General features: G+C 48.0%; 3 protein-coding genes and 1 long non-coding RNA gene across 4 annotated transcripts in view; 2 read left to right on the plus strand and 2 right to left on the minus strand.

Annotated features, from left to right (window-relative positions):
- Positions 1-1079: 1079 nt before the first annotated feature.
- LOC149371984 (uncharacterized) overlaps positions 1080-16695 on the plus strand; it is a 37381-nt gene continuing 21765 nt past the window's right edge. The window contains exon 1 of the long non-coding RNA XR_016286947.1: positions 1080-1178. This is a non-coding gene — a long non-coding RNA (uncharacterized LOC149371984). The remainder of the gene's footprint in view (positions 1179-16695) is intronic.
- On the minus strand, positions 2812-10223 carry LOC149371985 (uncharacterized). Its single transcript, XM_089566317.1, has one exon. It carries the CDS (start codon positions 10129-10131, stop codon positions 8812-8814), a length of 1320 nt encoding a protein of 439 aa, XP_089422443.1. The 5' UTR covers positions 10132-10223; the 3' UTR covers positions 2812-8811.
- On the plus strand, positions 7330-16094 carry LOC149371986 (uncharacterized). Its single transcript, XM_089566315.1, has 13 exons — positions 7330-12748; positions 12840-12943; positions 13299-13406; positions 13498-13690; positions 13864-13926; positions 14089-14136; positions 14374-14442; positions 14516-14569; positions 14650-14694; positions 15349-15390; positions 15482-15531; positions 15626-15845; positions 15908-16094. Exons 1-13 carry the CDS (start codon positions 12556-12558, stop codon positions 16048-16050), a joined length of 1332 nt encoding a protein of 443 aa, XP_089422441.1. The 5' UTR covers positions 7330-12555; the 3' UTR covers positions 16051-16094.
- Positions 10354-12222, minus strand: LOC149371987 (uncharacterized). The gene is made up of 2 exons (XM_089566318.1): positions 11042-12222; positions 10354-10636 (listed from the first exon to the last, which is right to left on the minus strand). The coding sequence occupies exons 1-2, from the start codon at positions 12101-12103 to the stop codon at positions 10394-10396; spliced, it is 1305 nt and encodes a 434-aa protein (XP_089422444.1). The 5' UTR covers positions 12104-12222; the 3' UTR covers positions 10354-10393.

Genomic DNA, 16695 nt, shown 5'->3' on the forward strand with positions numbered 1-16695 from the left:
CATCTGAAGTTCAGACCATTCCCTCATCCTGTACGAGCCCCTTGGTGACGCAACTTCTGGCCACGCTACCTCGAGCCACAACAACTGGTGGCAGCGGTGGGATCTGCTACCTTGCGTCACGACAACATCTGCTCTTTTCCTGAAATATCTGCAGTTTCGTCAGCAAGAACGGAAAAAGCAAACGCTTTGTTAGTTTCGGTAACTATCTGCTCTCTCAGGATGTCGCCACAGATTGTGATGATCTCGTTCTGGACGCGGACAGAAGTGTACTTGGCATTGCCAGCAGAAGAAGCGAAGTGCTCCTGAAGTAGAGTATCTCCAGCTTCTACACGAAAGTCAAGCAGATCATTGAAGACTCCACTATCGGACTGCTTGCCGCGAATCGGCAAGTCATGCGTCGCGCAAAAGACAATGGTGGAAACTATTGGAAATAGTTTCTCACGGTTCCTTTCAACTTGCGCGTGCAGTGCTCTGTTCAGCTGCTGTACAACGGGTAGCTGCTTGCCTTTCATCACATCCATAAAGTTCTGTGAGGCCGTCATTGCCTCCTGGTGCCATTGTGATTTTACGTGATCCCTGCACGCCTCGTGCATTTTTCTGTAGTTACTGAAAGCGCGCACGATAGAACTACCTTGAGTACCCCGGTGAACACGCGGAGGAAAAATGACGCAAAAACGACAAAAGGCGCCTTTCGCTGTCGCTGAGTACGCAAGCCAGGGGGCGTAATCTCCCAGCCATTGATGTCGAAAAGGCCTCTTTCCAGGTGTTACATCCTTCTTAAAATCATATGTGACATTTGGCGACCATGGCTTAGTAAGAAGACGTAACTTCAAAAAGTCCGGTATGCCAGTGAGTTTAGCTTTGCCTAGAAACTCTCCTAAGTCATATTCTTGAGGCAAGTTATTTGTTTTCTTGATGTTGTCTCCGGACTTCGATCCCAAGCAAGGAGAAAGGGAATCGTTTCGGCTTACTGCGTGACCGGAGCTCGCTGGTGGAGTTCCTTCCATGGAGACGACGACGCCGGCTACTGTCCGGTGATGAAAGGTTGCATCGCTCTGGTCAAATCCGGACTTGAATCCCAAGAAAGGAGAAATGGAATCATCTCGGCCTGCTGCATCACCTGAACTCACTGTTGACAGAGTCCCTTCCATGGAGTCGACGACATCAGCTACTGTCCGGTGATAAAAGCTTGCATCACTCTGTTCAAATGCTACACCGTTGTCACATGTCACACCAGAATCTGCAGGGGCGCATTTGGATAATGCTTCGTCAGACAACCGCTGACGCTTGAAGAAGCGTCGAATATCCATCATTCGGGACCGCGCGAGACAAAGCTGGCTATGGAGTTCCTCGGGGTTGGTAGTGTTAAAAATATATACACATTGATTGGAAAAACGGTTGAATGCGTACGTTGAAAACAAAAAATGACTATGTATGCAGCGAAAACTTATTTACAAGATAAATGCACGCTCGCAGCTTCATACACCTCGCTCCATCTTGCTCGCGCAACCGCACAGTCGAGTATTTGCACACACACTACTCGCCGCTCGTCGTTTTCTCGTCCGCTGTCTTGGTTGTTCTCAGCTTCGTTGACAACCGGCCACTAAAAACACCGAAGCACAAACAAAGAGGCGCGCACACGCAAGGAACGCCGCGCGACTTCCGAGGGGAAGGGACACTCGCCACTCCGGTCGGAAAATTTGTTTTGTGTGTTTTTATGAGGTTCAGAGCCCCAAAACGACTCAGGCTATGAGGGACGGACGGTCTCTTTACCATGCACTGACATCGCACAGTACATGGGCGCTGTTGGGATTTGAGGCCCAGCCAGAGGTGACAGGCGAGCCAGGCAGGCGCCATCGGGCTGCCTTGACCAAAGGCGCTGGTTTCCGGAGAAGACGCAAGGAACGCTGGTGTGGGGGCGCCTCTGGAGACTGCGTCGCCGTGAACAAAAGCAGCTAATCCCCTTTGCCGAAAATTCTGAAAGCGGCGCTTGTACCGACCCAGGTGAAAATTTTCAACTGGTACCAGTTGAAAATCTAACTGGTTTCAACTGGACCAGTTGAGAACTCAACTGGTTTCAGTTGGGCCAGTTACAGTTCAAATGGTTCCAGTTAGAAGCCAGTTAGCTGGCCAGTTACAAGTCAACTGGTTTGCAGCTGGGAGCCAAATGGCGAGTTCAGAGTCAACTGGTGCCAGGCAGGTTCCAGTTATGTCAACTGGTTCCAGTTGAACCGAATGAAACCAGTTAAGTTATATCTTGAATTGTTGAAATGTAGTTCTGGTTAGGATGTAGTTGGCATTGAGTCAGCTTAAATCAAGAGCCATGTAGAAGGATACAGCTAATGAATAGACCAGCCGCAACTGTGCATTCAATGTTATCGGGGAGTTAAAGAAATCCTAAATCATCGTACCATTATCAGTAATTTGTGTATTGATATATGGAAGACTTGGGTATAAGTCTAGAAGTATAAGCAAGCTGAGACGGGTATAAGTTGCAGTTCAGTTCGGTCCACCTGAAAATATATCTTCCAGCGAAAAGTGAACCAGTTTTCATTAGTAGTCCAATAGTTTTGAATTGCCTAGCCTATAAAAGCAGGAAAAAAAAATTCAGTAGTTTGATCAGATTTTTAGAAGGTATAACAAGATTTCTTAATCCATTCCCAGTTGGGTACTAAAGCCATGCAATTCACTTTGTAGGATTTGACCTTGGACCCTGGAATAAGGTCAAAATTACACAGGCTGCCAATGCACTGATTGCAGCAGGAGTAGTGTGTGATGTGAAGTCGGAAAAAAGTGAAAATAAGCTATGTGTACCAGTGTTGATTCAAAAGCTTTAATGAACAAAGGATTTCAGGTGTAGGTTTTATGAGGTTTAACATCCCTTCCAGTAATGACCCTCAAATGAGGGTTGACAGTATTCATAAATAAATAAATAAATAGTGAATAGCTACAGATAAACCATCTGGTTTCTTTAGTGTGCACTGACAACGCACAGTACACGAGCCTCTAGCATTTCCCGCAACACTGCAGCTGGGCCCGTGTGCTGTGCGATGTCGGTGCACACTAAAGAACCCCAGGTGGTCGAAATTTCCGGAGCCCTCCACTACGGCGTCCCTCACAGCCTGAGTCTCTCCGAGACGTTAAACCCCCAAAATTAAACCAAACCTTTCACAAAGTGAACCAGGAACAGTATCAATAAAACGCAAAAAACAAATACACAAGACAGCATGTGGCAAGCACCTTTACAAGAAGTATGCTTTGGATACCTATAAATAATAAAAAAAAGACCATGCATTCCAATACAACATGGTGCAAATCAACATAGAAATGTGAAAGCCATGAACACAGAACTAATTTTCACATTTTTTAGTACCATTAATATTGTTGCGGGAAAGAATATATTCACAGATATTTACAAATAGACAAGAACAGCTGCGAGCGGCACCGAGAACACAGATATTAGTGTGGGCTTAAAATAAATAAGAAAAAAGTGCCCTGCCCACACCGTCTTACGACACAACGGGCTAGCACCGAGAACACAGTCCGAACTTCGTTGTCGTCTTCTACTCTTCCCACTCGTGCCATCGCTCTTTGTCGTCGTCGTCTACCCGCATCAGGACCCCCGGCTGCTGAAACGTTGTCTCGGCGTTAGGGCGGCGACGTATGAGCGTCGTGATAAGGTTTAAGGCGACAGACGTGGACGATGTCGGTGGTGGCGCCAGAGAACGATGGCGAGGTTTCAAGGGGAGCAATTTCATAGTTCACGTCGGTAACACGGCACACGACACGGTAAGGGCCACGGTAGTGCGAAAGGAGCTTCTCGGAGAGACCGACGCTGCGAGAGGGCGTCCAGAGAAGGACGAGTGATCCTGGGGTAAATTCGACGGCCTGGTGACGGTGGTCATAGGCTGACTTCTGGGAAACTTGAGAGGCTTGGAGCCTACTACGTGCTATTTGGCGCGCCAGCGTGGCCTGGGAGATGGCGTCCCGAGCGTAAGCAGTGGTGGGGGCTGAAGAAGGCGGCATGAGTGTGTCCAAAGGCAAGGTGGGATGCCTACCAAACAGAAGGTAGAAAGGAGAATAGCCTGTTCTGTCATGAAGGAAAGAGTAATATGCAAATGTCACATAAGGCAAGGCTGCGTCCCAATCTCGGTGGTCTGGCGATATGTACATGGCTAACATGTCGGTGAGCGTGCGGTTGAACCTTTCCGTAAGCCCATTGGTTTGTGGGTGGTAAGCTCTCGCGAGCTGGTGCTGCGTGTCACACGAACAAAGAATGTCGTGAACTACTCTGGATAGAAAATAACGACCGCGGTCGGTGAGCATTTGACGAGGGGCGCCGTGGTGAAGGATGACGTCTTGCAGAAGAAAATCGGCAACATCGGTAGTGCAGCTGGACGGCAAAGCACGCGTGATGGCGTACCGAGTCGTATAATCAGTTGCGACAGCGATCCACTTGTTGCCGGAGAGGGACGTCGGAAAAGGGCCAAGAAGGTCGAGGCCAACACGGTGAAAAGGTTCCGGAGGTATGTCGATGGGTTGCAGAAGACCGGCAGGCAAAGTGGAGGGCCTTTTCCGACGTTGACACAGGTCGCAAGCGGCCACGTAACGCTTGACGGAACGATAGAGACCTGGCCAAAAGAAGCGATGCCGCACCCGAGCGTACGTGCGGGACACGCCAAGGTGACCGGCTGTCGGCAGATCGTGCAGTTCTTCAAGGACAGAAGAGCGTAGACGTTGGGGTATCACGAGCAGGAGCGGAGGGCCATCGGAGCGTAGGTTTCGGCGATACAAAATGCCGTTCTGGAGCACATAAAGGTTCAGAAACGAAGATCGGTTTGCAGAACGGATGCCATCAAAGATAGGACGTAAAGATGAGTCGTGGCGCTGTTCGTTGGCAATATCGGCAAGATCGAAGATAGCTAAGAGGCAGGGCAGGGTCTCAGCGTCCTCTAGGTCAGGTGGTTCCACAGGGTATCGGGATAAACAGTCAGCGTCCTGGTGATGGCGCCCTGACTTGTACACGACGGAGTATGAGTATTCTTGGAGGCGCAATGCCCAGCGACCAAGGCGACCGGTGGGATCTTTTAGTGAAGACAGCCAACAGAGAGCGTGGTGATCAGTGACAACAGCGAATGAACGGCCGAACAGGTAGAGTCTGAATTTAGCTACTGCCCAGACAAGGGCAAGACACTCGCGCTCAGTAATGGTGTAATTTTGCTCTGCGGCTGAAAGTAGGCGGCTGGCATAAGCGATGACTCGATCTTGGCCCTGTTGACGTTGGGCTAGCACGGCGCCAATGCCATATCCGGAGGCGTCCGTGCGAACCTCTGTGGGAGACGACGGGTCAAAATGTGCTAAGATGGGCGGAGTGGTCAGCAAATGGACGAGGGATGAAAATGAGTTCTCTTGAGCAGGGCCCCAGGTAAAGGGGGTGTCGTTCTTCAGAAGATCGGTGAGGGGACGAGCGATGCCGGCGAAATCTGATAAAACGGCGAAAATACGAGCACAAGCCGACAAAGCTGCGCACATCTTTCGACGACCTTGGAAGAGGAAAGTCCTTCACAGCTTGAATTTTGATGGGATCTGGGCGTACACCAGAAGCGTCAACAAGGTGTCCGAGAATAGTGAGTTGGCGACGACCGAACTTGCATTTCGATGAGTTCAGCTGAAGTCCGGCGTTACGAAACACTGTCAGAATATTGGAGAGGCGCTCGAGGTGCGTGGCAAAAGTAGGCGAGAAAACCACAACATCGTCTAGGTAACAGAGGCAAGTGGACCATTTAAAGCCACGAAGAAGGGAGTCCATCATTCGTTCGAAGGTAGCCGGGGCGTTACAGAGGCCGAACGGCATGACTTTAAACTGGTATAAGCCATCAGGCGTCACGAAGGCGGTCTTCTCGCGGTCCTTTTCATCAACGGCAATTTGCCAGTACCCCGATCGAAGATCAATTGAAGAGAAATATTTGGCGCCGTGGAGGCAATCTAATGCATCATCGATCCTTGGGAGTGGATATACGTCTTTTTTTGTGATACGGTTGAGGTGCCGATAATCAACGCAGAAGTGCCAGCTGCCGTCCTTATTTTTCACCAGGACGACTGGTGAAGCCCAAGGACTTGACGAGGGCTCGATGATGTCTTTTGCGAGCATCTTGTCCACCTCTTGATTTATGACGGTGCGTTCAGCGCTGGACACTCGGTACGGACGTCTGCGGAGAGGAGCGGAATCACCGGTGTTTATGTGATGCGTCACCACAGAGGTCCGAGCCAAAACACGGCTATCAAAGTCGAAGATGTCGCGGAAAGATGATAAGAGGCACCTCAGTTCGCGAGCTTGCATCGGCGGTAGGTCAGAAGCGATCATGCCGGCGTAGTCGTCCGTTGGGTTCACTGTTGATGGGGCCGCAGGCAGCCAGCATTGCTGAGTGGAAGGTAAGCAGCTGTCCACCACTGATATCACACATTCGGCAGCAGGGCACAGCGTGGCGAGTGAGATGCCTTGCGGGAGCGGTTGGATGGATGAACCAAAGTTCAGAACCGGAAGGTACGCTCGGTTGGCCGACATTGTAAATACAGTGTGTGGAAGCGCAATGCTGCGCGTCAGGGCGACATCAAGTTCCGGAGTGACTACGTAGTGACCATCAGGTACAGGGGGAACAGATGAGAAAGAAATGTAAGTTGCGGCTTGAGGCGGTAGACGGACAAAGTCGACAGCACAAAGACGGTGTATAACTGGGGGCGACGACTCAGCAGAAAGAGGAAGGTCAAGCTGAACAACATTAGTGGCGCAGTCAATGAGGGCTGAATGCTCAGACAGGAAGTCGAGGCCAAGAATGACTTCATGAGGGCACTGGTCCAGAACAGAGAACAGAACGGATGTATGGCGGCCGGATATGGTCACACGGGCTGTGCATAGTCCAACAACATGAGGCGTTCCGCCGTCGGCAACGCGGAGAACGGCTTTGGGTGCAGGAGTCAGTACTTTTCGGAGGCGGCGTCGTAGGGCTGAACTCATGACGGATACGTGCGCGCCTGTATCGATCAGGGCTCGCACAGGCACTCCATCGACATGAATGGCGAGCAAAGTATGGTGTGCGCGAAGGGCTAATCGAGGATTTTGGGACTGGGGCTGTACTGCAGCATCACCTCCAGACACTGCAGCGTCTAGTTTTCCGCTTGCGAGCGTCCGTAGGGGCCAGGAGAGGAGCGACGGCGTTGGGGCGAACGAGACTGTCGACGCAGGGGGGACGGGGAGCGGCTGGAGCGGGGAATCTGGCCGTCGACTGTAGCACTGTGCAGGGCTGGAGCGGGCGTGTAGTGGCTGGGCTGTTCGTCGTCGCGGTGGGAGCTGAGAGGACGGTATGTGCTGCGACGGGACCAATAATTTCGACAGTGGCGGGAGATGTGGCCAATGCGGTGGCAATGGAAACAAATGGGCCTGTCGTCGGTTGTCCGCCAATCGTTAGGGCTTCGGCGACGTGGAGAGAAGTACAAAGGTCGTCCAGGAGCAATCGCAGTGATTTCAGGTGGTGGTGAAGACCGTACAGGGCTGACGGGCTGGAAACCAAGGTTTGCAAGCTCTTGGCGGACGACAGCTTGTACCAGAGAGATGGTAGGCAAGCGGTTGTCGCCATCATGTAGATGCAGGGGGGCAAGGGACATAGCTTCGAGCTCGCGTCGGATGATGCGGGTCACATTTTCTGAGGGCGCTGGAGTTTCCCGGTGTCGCAGGTCTTCACATGAAGTCGCAGCCGTGTTAGGGAGGCGTGTGTACGGCTGGCTAATACGCCTGCTTTTGGCTTCCTCGAAGCGTCGACATTCCTTAATAATTCCGTCCACTGTAGTGCAGTTCTTGTATACGAGCAAGTTGAAGGCATCGTCAGCGATTCCCTTCAACACGTGGCCGACTTTGTCAGACTCGGGCATGTTAAAGTCAACTTTGTGACAGAGGGCCAGCACATCTTGAATGTACGACACATAGGACTCCGTAGATGTTTGAGCTCGGGAGGCGAGGTCCTTCTTAGCGGCAAGCGTTCGGCCGAGCGGCCGTCCAAACAATTCGCGGAGTTTCTCTTTGCACACGTCCCAGCTGGTCAGATCGTCTTCGTGCGTCTCATACCAGACCCGGGCGGTGTCTTTTAGATAGAATATTACATTTGCGAGCATAAGGGTCGGATCCCAGCGGTTGTAGGTACTCACTCGCTCGTACATGTTCATCCAGTCGTCGACGTCAGTGTTGTCGGTACCAGAAAATGTCCCAGGGTCACAAGGGGGAGAAAGAACGAGTGATGTCATGGCCGGGGCTGAGGTTTGCTGGGCGGCGTCTTGGGTCATGATGAGTGAAGGCAACTGGCGGCCGCTGCGGAGCTCCGTCGTCGGTAGACGTAGGGGAAATCCGCACCTCCACCAAATATGTTGCGGGAAAGAATATATTTACAGATATTTACAAATAGACAAGAACAGCTGCGAGCGGCACCGAGAACACAGTCCGAACTTCGTTGTCGTCTTCTACTCTTCCCACTCGTGCCATCGCTCTTTGTCGTCGTCTACCCGCATCAATATATACAAGCAACAAAAAGGACAAAATATGGAAGCCAAAGCACCTAGCCCATTACTTATTGACACTATGGCTCATTAGGACACAAACAAAAATAGACAGATTAAGCTAGTAGTTAATGCAATTATTTTACCTAGTGTGAACTGATCACGAAACCCTGCACAATTAGATTCCCCTTTCTAAGTTACACAAAGCTGTTTATTTCCCTTTATGTGATGAGACTTTATGCACACAATAACTCTGAAAGAAAATACTCAAGATCTGAAACGATTCACAAGATTACAAAAGAAAAATTTTCCATGACATTGTAGCCATAAGCATGGTACCACATTTGCATCGATTTCAATGACTTTCAGCGAGCTCCACCTCTCAACCTTTGTAATGTGAGTGGTGCCAAATGAAGTAGCTGCTACACAATTTCTGAAAACTATGAAGGCTTTTTCTTTTTCTGTGTCACTGCAACCAAATGACACAATGTGCTGAATTTTTCCACACACATTGTTCGGCAGTCTTACTGCTGTGCAGTCAGTTTTTTCTGGCCTGCTGTACTGCTCACTATGAAATACATGGCCGGAGATGCGTACTCTGTCAAACTCCACAATAGGGCCATTGATCTGATCAGGAACCTGTTGCTCGATCAGTGTACGGAGAGAGCCTTCTACCGATCTTGGCTTGCCAAGAAGGGCTACAGGTTCCTCCTTAGGCAATCCACATTTGAGGAAGGTCTGAACGTGCGGGCTTGCAACTGCCTTGCAGGCATTCAGTGTGTGTGCCATCATCACGCGTGTCATAATCTGATGAGGCACACCCTTTGCTGATGTAATAAGGCCCTTCAACCTGCCTATGCTTGCCTCAAAGCAGAAACAAGAATGTGCCCAAAGTGGCCCCTGGAGCACAACACTTTTTGGAATGTGGAGGAGTTGGTGAACATTTGACGTCATGTCTTTCTCAGCATACAGAAACTGCATGCCAACAACAAACTGCACAAGGCAGTTGGTGCTCGTGGCAATGTCACTGCTTGATACATGATCTTGAAGAAGCAGAAAGATACCCTTCACTAAAAGACTGAAGTGAGTGAGGTAGCGCTCAGGCAGTATGCCATCTAGGCATACAAGACTAAAATAGAGGAGCCACTGCTGCCATTCGACCGCTTTCCAATATTTTTTTAGCTGCAGTGATCGTGGCAGACGTGGAATGCACTGTGGCGGCTTGATGTGACACAGCCGCTCATCAATCTCTTGCAGGAGTTGTGGCGAACCAATGTAGTATGGTGCACCAACAGTGGAAAGCCACAACTCCATAACCTGCCGTGTCACACCAAGCAGCACACAATGCATGTAATCAGGGCTGAAGCTCCACACAATGTCGAATGCTGGCAAATTAATCAGTGGAGATGGTCCCTTCACGCCACGCTTATGTATGCCAGTTTCATGCGCTCTCTTCATGTCACTCATGACAGAGTCCTTGCTTCTGTCGGGAAAGGTGGTGGAACTGGTAGGGTACTTGACTGTTCCTGTTAAGCAAATTTTAATACAAATATAAGTATAAGGCAAATATAAGTAAAGCACATGCATCTATGCTCCAGCTCTGATCTGTGTAATGCAAATAAACATATTAGCAAACTACAACAGATGCAAGTCCTTTTCAACTTCTTACTCTATTTATTGCTGGAGCACTTCTTACTCCATCCAGTGATAGTAAGTTTGGCCCCAAGCAAGTGAAAACAAAAACTGAAATGCATCACACGCAGAGCACAGAATGCTGTTGTGATGTGGCCTACAAAAAGAGCCAGAAGTAATGAAATAGAAGCAGAATAACTGGTATGGGCATTAGAGTTTACATCACAAAGGCAATGTGGATAATGGGAGGTGACGACAAGCTGTCACACAGCTGAAGGATGTGCAGCACTCGGCCTGTTACTACACGAGATGTTCTGTTGCACTGTACAACTGTGTTCTTACCTTCAATGGATTTTCCTGGGTGCAAGCACCAACTGCACCCAAAGTAACCATTGTATTGCACCATATTTTGCATGAGTGCACGAGCTGGTGCATCAGCGACACAGTTGAGGCAGTACACCTGCAAGATGAATACCAAGCCATATTTGTACTCTATGAACAATGATAATTAGTTCAGTTCTTTAATATTGAATGTGCAGTGCTGTTTCTGTGTTTAATATAGAAAGTTTTCATTCCTCTACGATTTTCTCAGCTGTTAATCACAAAGAAAGCAAGGAAAAGTATTTTTGCCACATTATACACTAAGGTGTACTTTGGTTAGAAATCAATGAAAAACAAAAATGGACAGGAAAATATACATTTTCCTTCACATACTGGCAAAAACAACGGCTTTTGAAAAAGAATCAAAGCACACAGGATTTTTTAGTATAATGCTAAAATTTCCTTTTTCTTGGGGATTAGTTCTAAAACAGGTTGGCCTTAGCATCTACAACTGAAATGAAATACACTGAGTGAACGATATTACCTTTGAGTAGAAAGTCTTGCCATCACAGGTCCATTTTATCCCGGTGTCGCCAAGCAGCCTCATCTGCTTTGTGAAGGCCATAAGCATCAGAGTCATGTCAGGATGAGATTGGCCATACCAAAGCGTGGAGATTGCTAGGCTTCTGCACCGCAGACTTTGGGGCAGCTCATTAATTGCCATCTGCACAGGCCAAATTGCATACTTCGAGGAGTTAAAGAGCGGACATCCATCAGAACTCATCATCAACGTTATGTCCATATCGCCGAGGCCAAGCTCCTCTCTTTGCTTTGCATACAACTCCCCATCTGTAATGTCACATTTGAGGGCAGTGTCGCGAGGCTGAGATATTTTTTCTAAGGATGTCTTCAGTGCTCGGGCAACTTCTTTTGATGACAGCATAGATGACAGCTGCTGCTCCACCGGCAAACTGACAAAAAAATTGCCCTGCGTGGCGAGAGCACTCCCTGAATAGCTTTGGCCGCACTGCACACACGTCAGTTGGATATCTTTCCGCTTCTTCGGATCGCCTTCGCACTCGCCCAGCAGACGCATGCAGTCCGGGCAATAATAATTAAATGTGAGGGTGTCCAGCGAAACCCCAGCAAACTTTTTGAAAAGAAATTTTGTGTCGGGAAGATCATTCCTCTTCAGTATGAAGCTAACAAACTTCATAAGGCTTTCTATTTGTGTCCACGTCAGCCCAGATGTGATAGCGAAGTCCATGACCAGTGTCACTATGTCCTCTGCCGAAAAATCGGAGTCGGGGAGAGATGCGCACCCAGCAGGATCATGGTCGCTTTCCCTGTTCAGACAGTCGGATTCTTCGCGCTCGTCTTCACTGGAAGCGGATGATGCATTTTCGGGGCCAATGCTTGGAGAAGGGTTCAGTGAGGAGGTGCTGGGAGCGTATTGATCATCTTCGGTGGGCGCATCTGACATGCGAGAGGTCACGCATTCTTCTGCACTTCTGCCGGCATGAGATTGCCGGTATTCCGTTGATCTCGGTAGCCTCTCTTCACCAAAGAATGGCTCCAAATAAACCTTGCGCCGCTTCGGCGGCATAGTGCCTCGCCTTCCCGCTTGAGTAAATACACTATTCTTTTACCCTAAAAGCGACTAGAAGTGCCTCAACTTTCCAGGTGCACAGTTCTCGTCAACTCCGTCAACACTACATCCACCATACCAAAATCTCCACAAATTGTCTAAGTAACATTCTAGGATTGGATTGTGTCGACTAAAAAACAATATTCTGGGACGACTTCTTAATTCTTTACTCTTATTCACTTTTTATATGCACATATATATTGCAAAAATAATAACTAAAGTACATTACAAAGTTTTATAAGAAAATATTACTGCATTTTTTGTTAAAAAAAATGTATTAGTCATAGCCATAGTCACAGCCAAGCCGTTTAGCCGTTCTCGACTCACGCAGGTGCCCCACGCTGTCCGTGTTGTTCACCGACTTTTTCCATCGTACATTGTGTGCAACACGTGCGTCTTTATAGCTCAAGATGTTTGCGCTCGTTCGCTTCTTGGACGACCAAGATAATCGTCGCCATGTTGTGTCTGTTGAGGATATTCAAGATTTCCATCCAGTGGGGAAGTCTGACTATGACAACAAAAGCCCATATACTGTGTTTTGGCGTGACGACCAGGAGGATGAAAATACCGGATTCTACACTGCACAGATTCTCATGCTTGGCGGTAAGTAGCCATATTTCGTGGTGTCCCCGATTTCAGCTCTTAATTAACCAAGCAATTTGTTTAATTTCTGTATTATACATTGGACCTGTAGATACTCGGGAAGAACTTGTTCAACGCAAGAAGAGGCCCCCGGTGCCGAGGGTAACCTTAGAGGAAAGTTCTGAGGATGAAACAGTAATTCAAAAGAGGAAGCAGGTATGAAATATTTCATTATCTTCCACGTGGAGAGAGGTTTGGTGAAGTGTTAAGATGTGGACAAAAAGTCCACGGGATGCAGATTCGCGGGGGAAAAAAAAAATCTGCTTTGCCGCCACACACTTTTTTTTCCAGCAAATAGACCACGCATGACCCCGCATGCTTCTATGGTTTTCGTTGACCTGCTTTGCCTGACCGCGTAGAATTTTTTTTCCCTCCCAGATCGCACCCATGACTGTACTATACATATCTATAGACGTAGGTTGAGGTCGATAGAAGACCGCCCGCACCCATATGTATACAGTGATAGCGTGCATTCATCCAGAAAACTAATTGTTCATTGCTTGGCTTCCAGGCTGCCAAAAAGAAAAAAATGAACCAGGCCTCTGCAAAAAATGAAAACTATAGCTCTATCCTGCGGACGCAATTAGGCCAAGCACATCAGAAGAATTCTAAAGTTACTGTAAGTGTTGTATCTGATAACCCAAAATTTTTGTACTGTGTCTACTAGGCAACATTAACAAGCTTTGTTTATATTGCAACTCTGTGTGCAGCGTAAAAGGCAGCGTGCATCAAGCACATCCTCTGACTCGGACGACTCGCTTATTGCAAGCAGCGAGCTCAGGGAAGCAAGAAAAGAAGTAAAACACTGGAAAGCTCTTTGCAAGGAATTAAAACAAAATAACCAGTTCCTGCAAGAGCAAATCCGTGCACAGCAGGCGCTCTTGCAGTCCAATATCTTCAGGCGTAAGTGCAACTTTTTCACATGTTTGTCTGTGTGTGAGGCTGCTGCATATTGCTACGTTAATGTGGAAACCCATAATCTAAATAACGTATAGTTCCAGCTTAATTAAGTGTGAAAGCTAGTGCATCACACTTTTTGGGCTTCATTTTTAACCTCAATAAACCTACTTCAACAGTTGAAAGAAAGCAGGACAAAGTGGCAGAAGACAAAGTGGCCGACATGGATTGTGTCGTAGCACGTATGTATACGCTTTTGTTCAGTCTCTTGTATTTTGAGAACCCAAATTCAAGCCAGTAATGTACTTAATAATTAATGTATAGCACCGGCCTAATGAACTGTGAAAGCTAGTGCTTCACACTTTCTTCCTGCATTTCTAACCTCAATAAATCTACTTCAACAGTGGAAGAAAACCAGGACCGAGAGGCCATGATGGATTTTGACCCAGCACGTACGTATATGCCTTTTTTAGTCTCTTGTGTTCAGAGAAACAAAATTCAATATTACTTATTCAGCAAACTGTTCCAGACATGTATGTTATACATTATAACCCGTAGAGCACTCATTTCATGTGCATTTTTAAAAGGTGACATAAAAGCTGAGGACAGATTATGTGGTTATTAATATTTTTTTGCATGGAGGCTTGCAACTAAGCTTACATTCAACTAATAATTTTCTGTACATGCAGAATCACACGAGCGTGAGGTAATTTCCAGAGAAGTGTGCCCCGCTACTGGGAAGAAATCTGCAAGAGGTGGTAAGTTGCACGCTGTAAGCGACTAAATGGATTTCAGATGTATGATCTTTACTGTATGTGTTGTTGTATGCAGAAAATGCTGGGCTGCTAGCACGATATGTTGCTGAGCGGAACTGTGCAACAACGGGTGAGGCGACATTACTTTCTAATGACGTTACTTTGTCCATGAAATCCCTCATCCTGATTCTGTTGTTTATTTATTTACAGCTAAACAACCCATACTTGAAGCTGTTGCCAGCACATCCACTGCAGGTGGGTTTATTATTAGTTCTTTTTTCCATCAGAAATTTATGGTTTCAGTTCTGCTTGCTCTGTTTACATATTTTGAGCTTGTACAGCCTCGCTGCAGTGGTTAGGCTCAAGTCCTACGCTCGAGGACAAGGGTTTGATCAATCCCAGCCGCAGTGGTCACGTTTTGATTGGGGCAAAACACAAGGCACCCATCTACTGTGCGATGTCAGTGCACGCTGAAGAACCCCAGGTGGCCGAAATTTCTGGAGCCCTTCACTACGGCGGCCTTCACAGCCTGTGGCGCTTTAGGACGCTAAATGCCCAAGTACTATCAGCAGCAACTGTAATGCAAATAATACAATTGAATCATGAACAGCAAATCAAGAACCTCTTAGATGGGGTAACCTCAGTTCTAGCGGAAGGTAATTTCACTCCGAAGGTACAAAGACTGTCTTTTGGAAGTGGTTACCTCACTTGTATTTCCTCTGCAGGAACTAATACTTTGGTGTTTTTATGTTGGCACTTCGGTACTCCTGTTTGCATTTTATTCGTTGCTGATAGTACTACGTATAGCCTGTGCAGGCGAACTGTAAGTTTTACCAACTCAATGTGATAGCAGATGAGGTGCTAGCATACAGAGGTCTCATTAAACATGCAACGTATTCTGTCACACAGGCCCCTCTACTCAGCTGCCTCAAGCTAGTGGTTCTGCAACAGGTGAGTTGCCTGGAGACATTAAGAGAATTGTGAGAATGCGTTATTGTCTGCATGTTGTTGATGGTGGAACTTTAATGGGTGGAACTTTCAGAGACCAGCAAGGAACCTGCTGCAGAATTCACATACCTTCTTGATGGCTCCGTAAGTACAAGCCTTATACTTTGAGTGAACTTGCTTGTGAAAAACCAGCTAATTTTTCAGGCTCATATTTTGAGCATAAAATGTTTGATTCCAGCTTCACCTCCAGAAGGGAATCACACTATCAAAAGTGCAAGCGACCAGAATAATGTCGCATAAGAAGGCTACTCTTGTTGTGAAAGAGACTGCCCAAGCAATTTGGACCACATCTGGCCTGGCTACACGAAGCGTCAAGGGCGGTCTTGCACCACGGAAGAGGGGCACAGCTGAAGCAGCCAAACCAAGGCTGACTCCAGAAAAGGTGGAAGTTGTTGCAGGTGAGACCCATTTATAGATGCCGCTTACGTTCATGACTGACATTGTGCCATTTTATTTTCAGCAACCCTTGAGCACTGGGGGAAGATTACCAAAAACGACACAAGTGCTGCAGTAAAAAATCTGACAAACATTCTGTGTGAGAAAATTCAGGATGCTATAAAAGCGGAACGGCGGCACCAGTGGACACAGCAAACACTGCTGTAACTGCGTCGCACAATAAACATTCATCGGTGCAAAATTATTTCATATATGAAGCGCATTTTTTCTGTGGCTCTGACCAGTTGCAACTGGGATCTAACTGGTCCCAGGTTAACTGGTTTACGCAACGATTCCCAGTTGAGCAGGACTGAAACCAGTTGCAACTGGAACCAGTTGCAACTGGTTCCAGTTGCAACTGGGAATTGTTCCTTAAACCAGTTAAACTGGAACCAGTTGATTCCCAGTTGAAAATTTTCACCTGGGGAACTGCGCTCTCCCGTGGATCGGAGGAGACAGCGAGCGGCGGCGGCGCCAACTCATCGCCCGCTTGCCCCTGAGCAGTCCGACAAAGCGGGGATGGACACGGCTGATTTGTCCCTCCCTCCTGAAGAATTCATCGGTGGCCGGGGTGTGCACTGTCTGCCTCCGTGTCGCTATCTCTCTAGAGATCAAAGAAACAGGCACACATCTCAAGACGGCTCGAAACACATGCTCGCCGGTGCCGCTGTATGTCTGCAACGACGCGTCCCCGGACGCGGCACTTTGCAGATGTGACCCAAAGCGTGGAAGCAGGGCCGCTTTTACTCTTTTGGCTGAGCGCACCGCCGCCCCTGACGTGCGGCCATCACTCACGGTTCGAGTGAGTGATTT

This window comes from Amblyomma mixtum, chromosome 1 (genome assembly GCF_055824585.1).
Source record: "Amblyomma mixtum isolate Tamu chromosome 1, ASM5582458v1, whole genome shotgun sequence".
NCBI classification, from domain to species: domain Eukaryota; kingdom Metazoa; phylum Arthropoda; class Arachnida; order Ixodida; family Ixodidae; genus Amblyomma; species Amblyomma mixtum.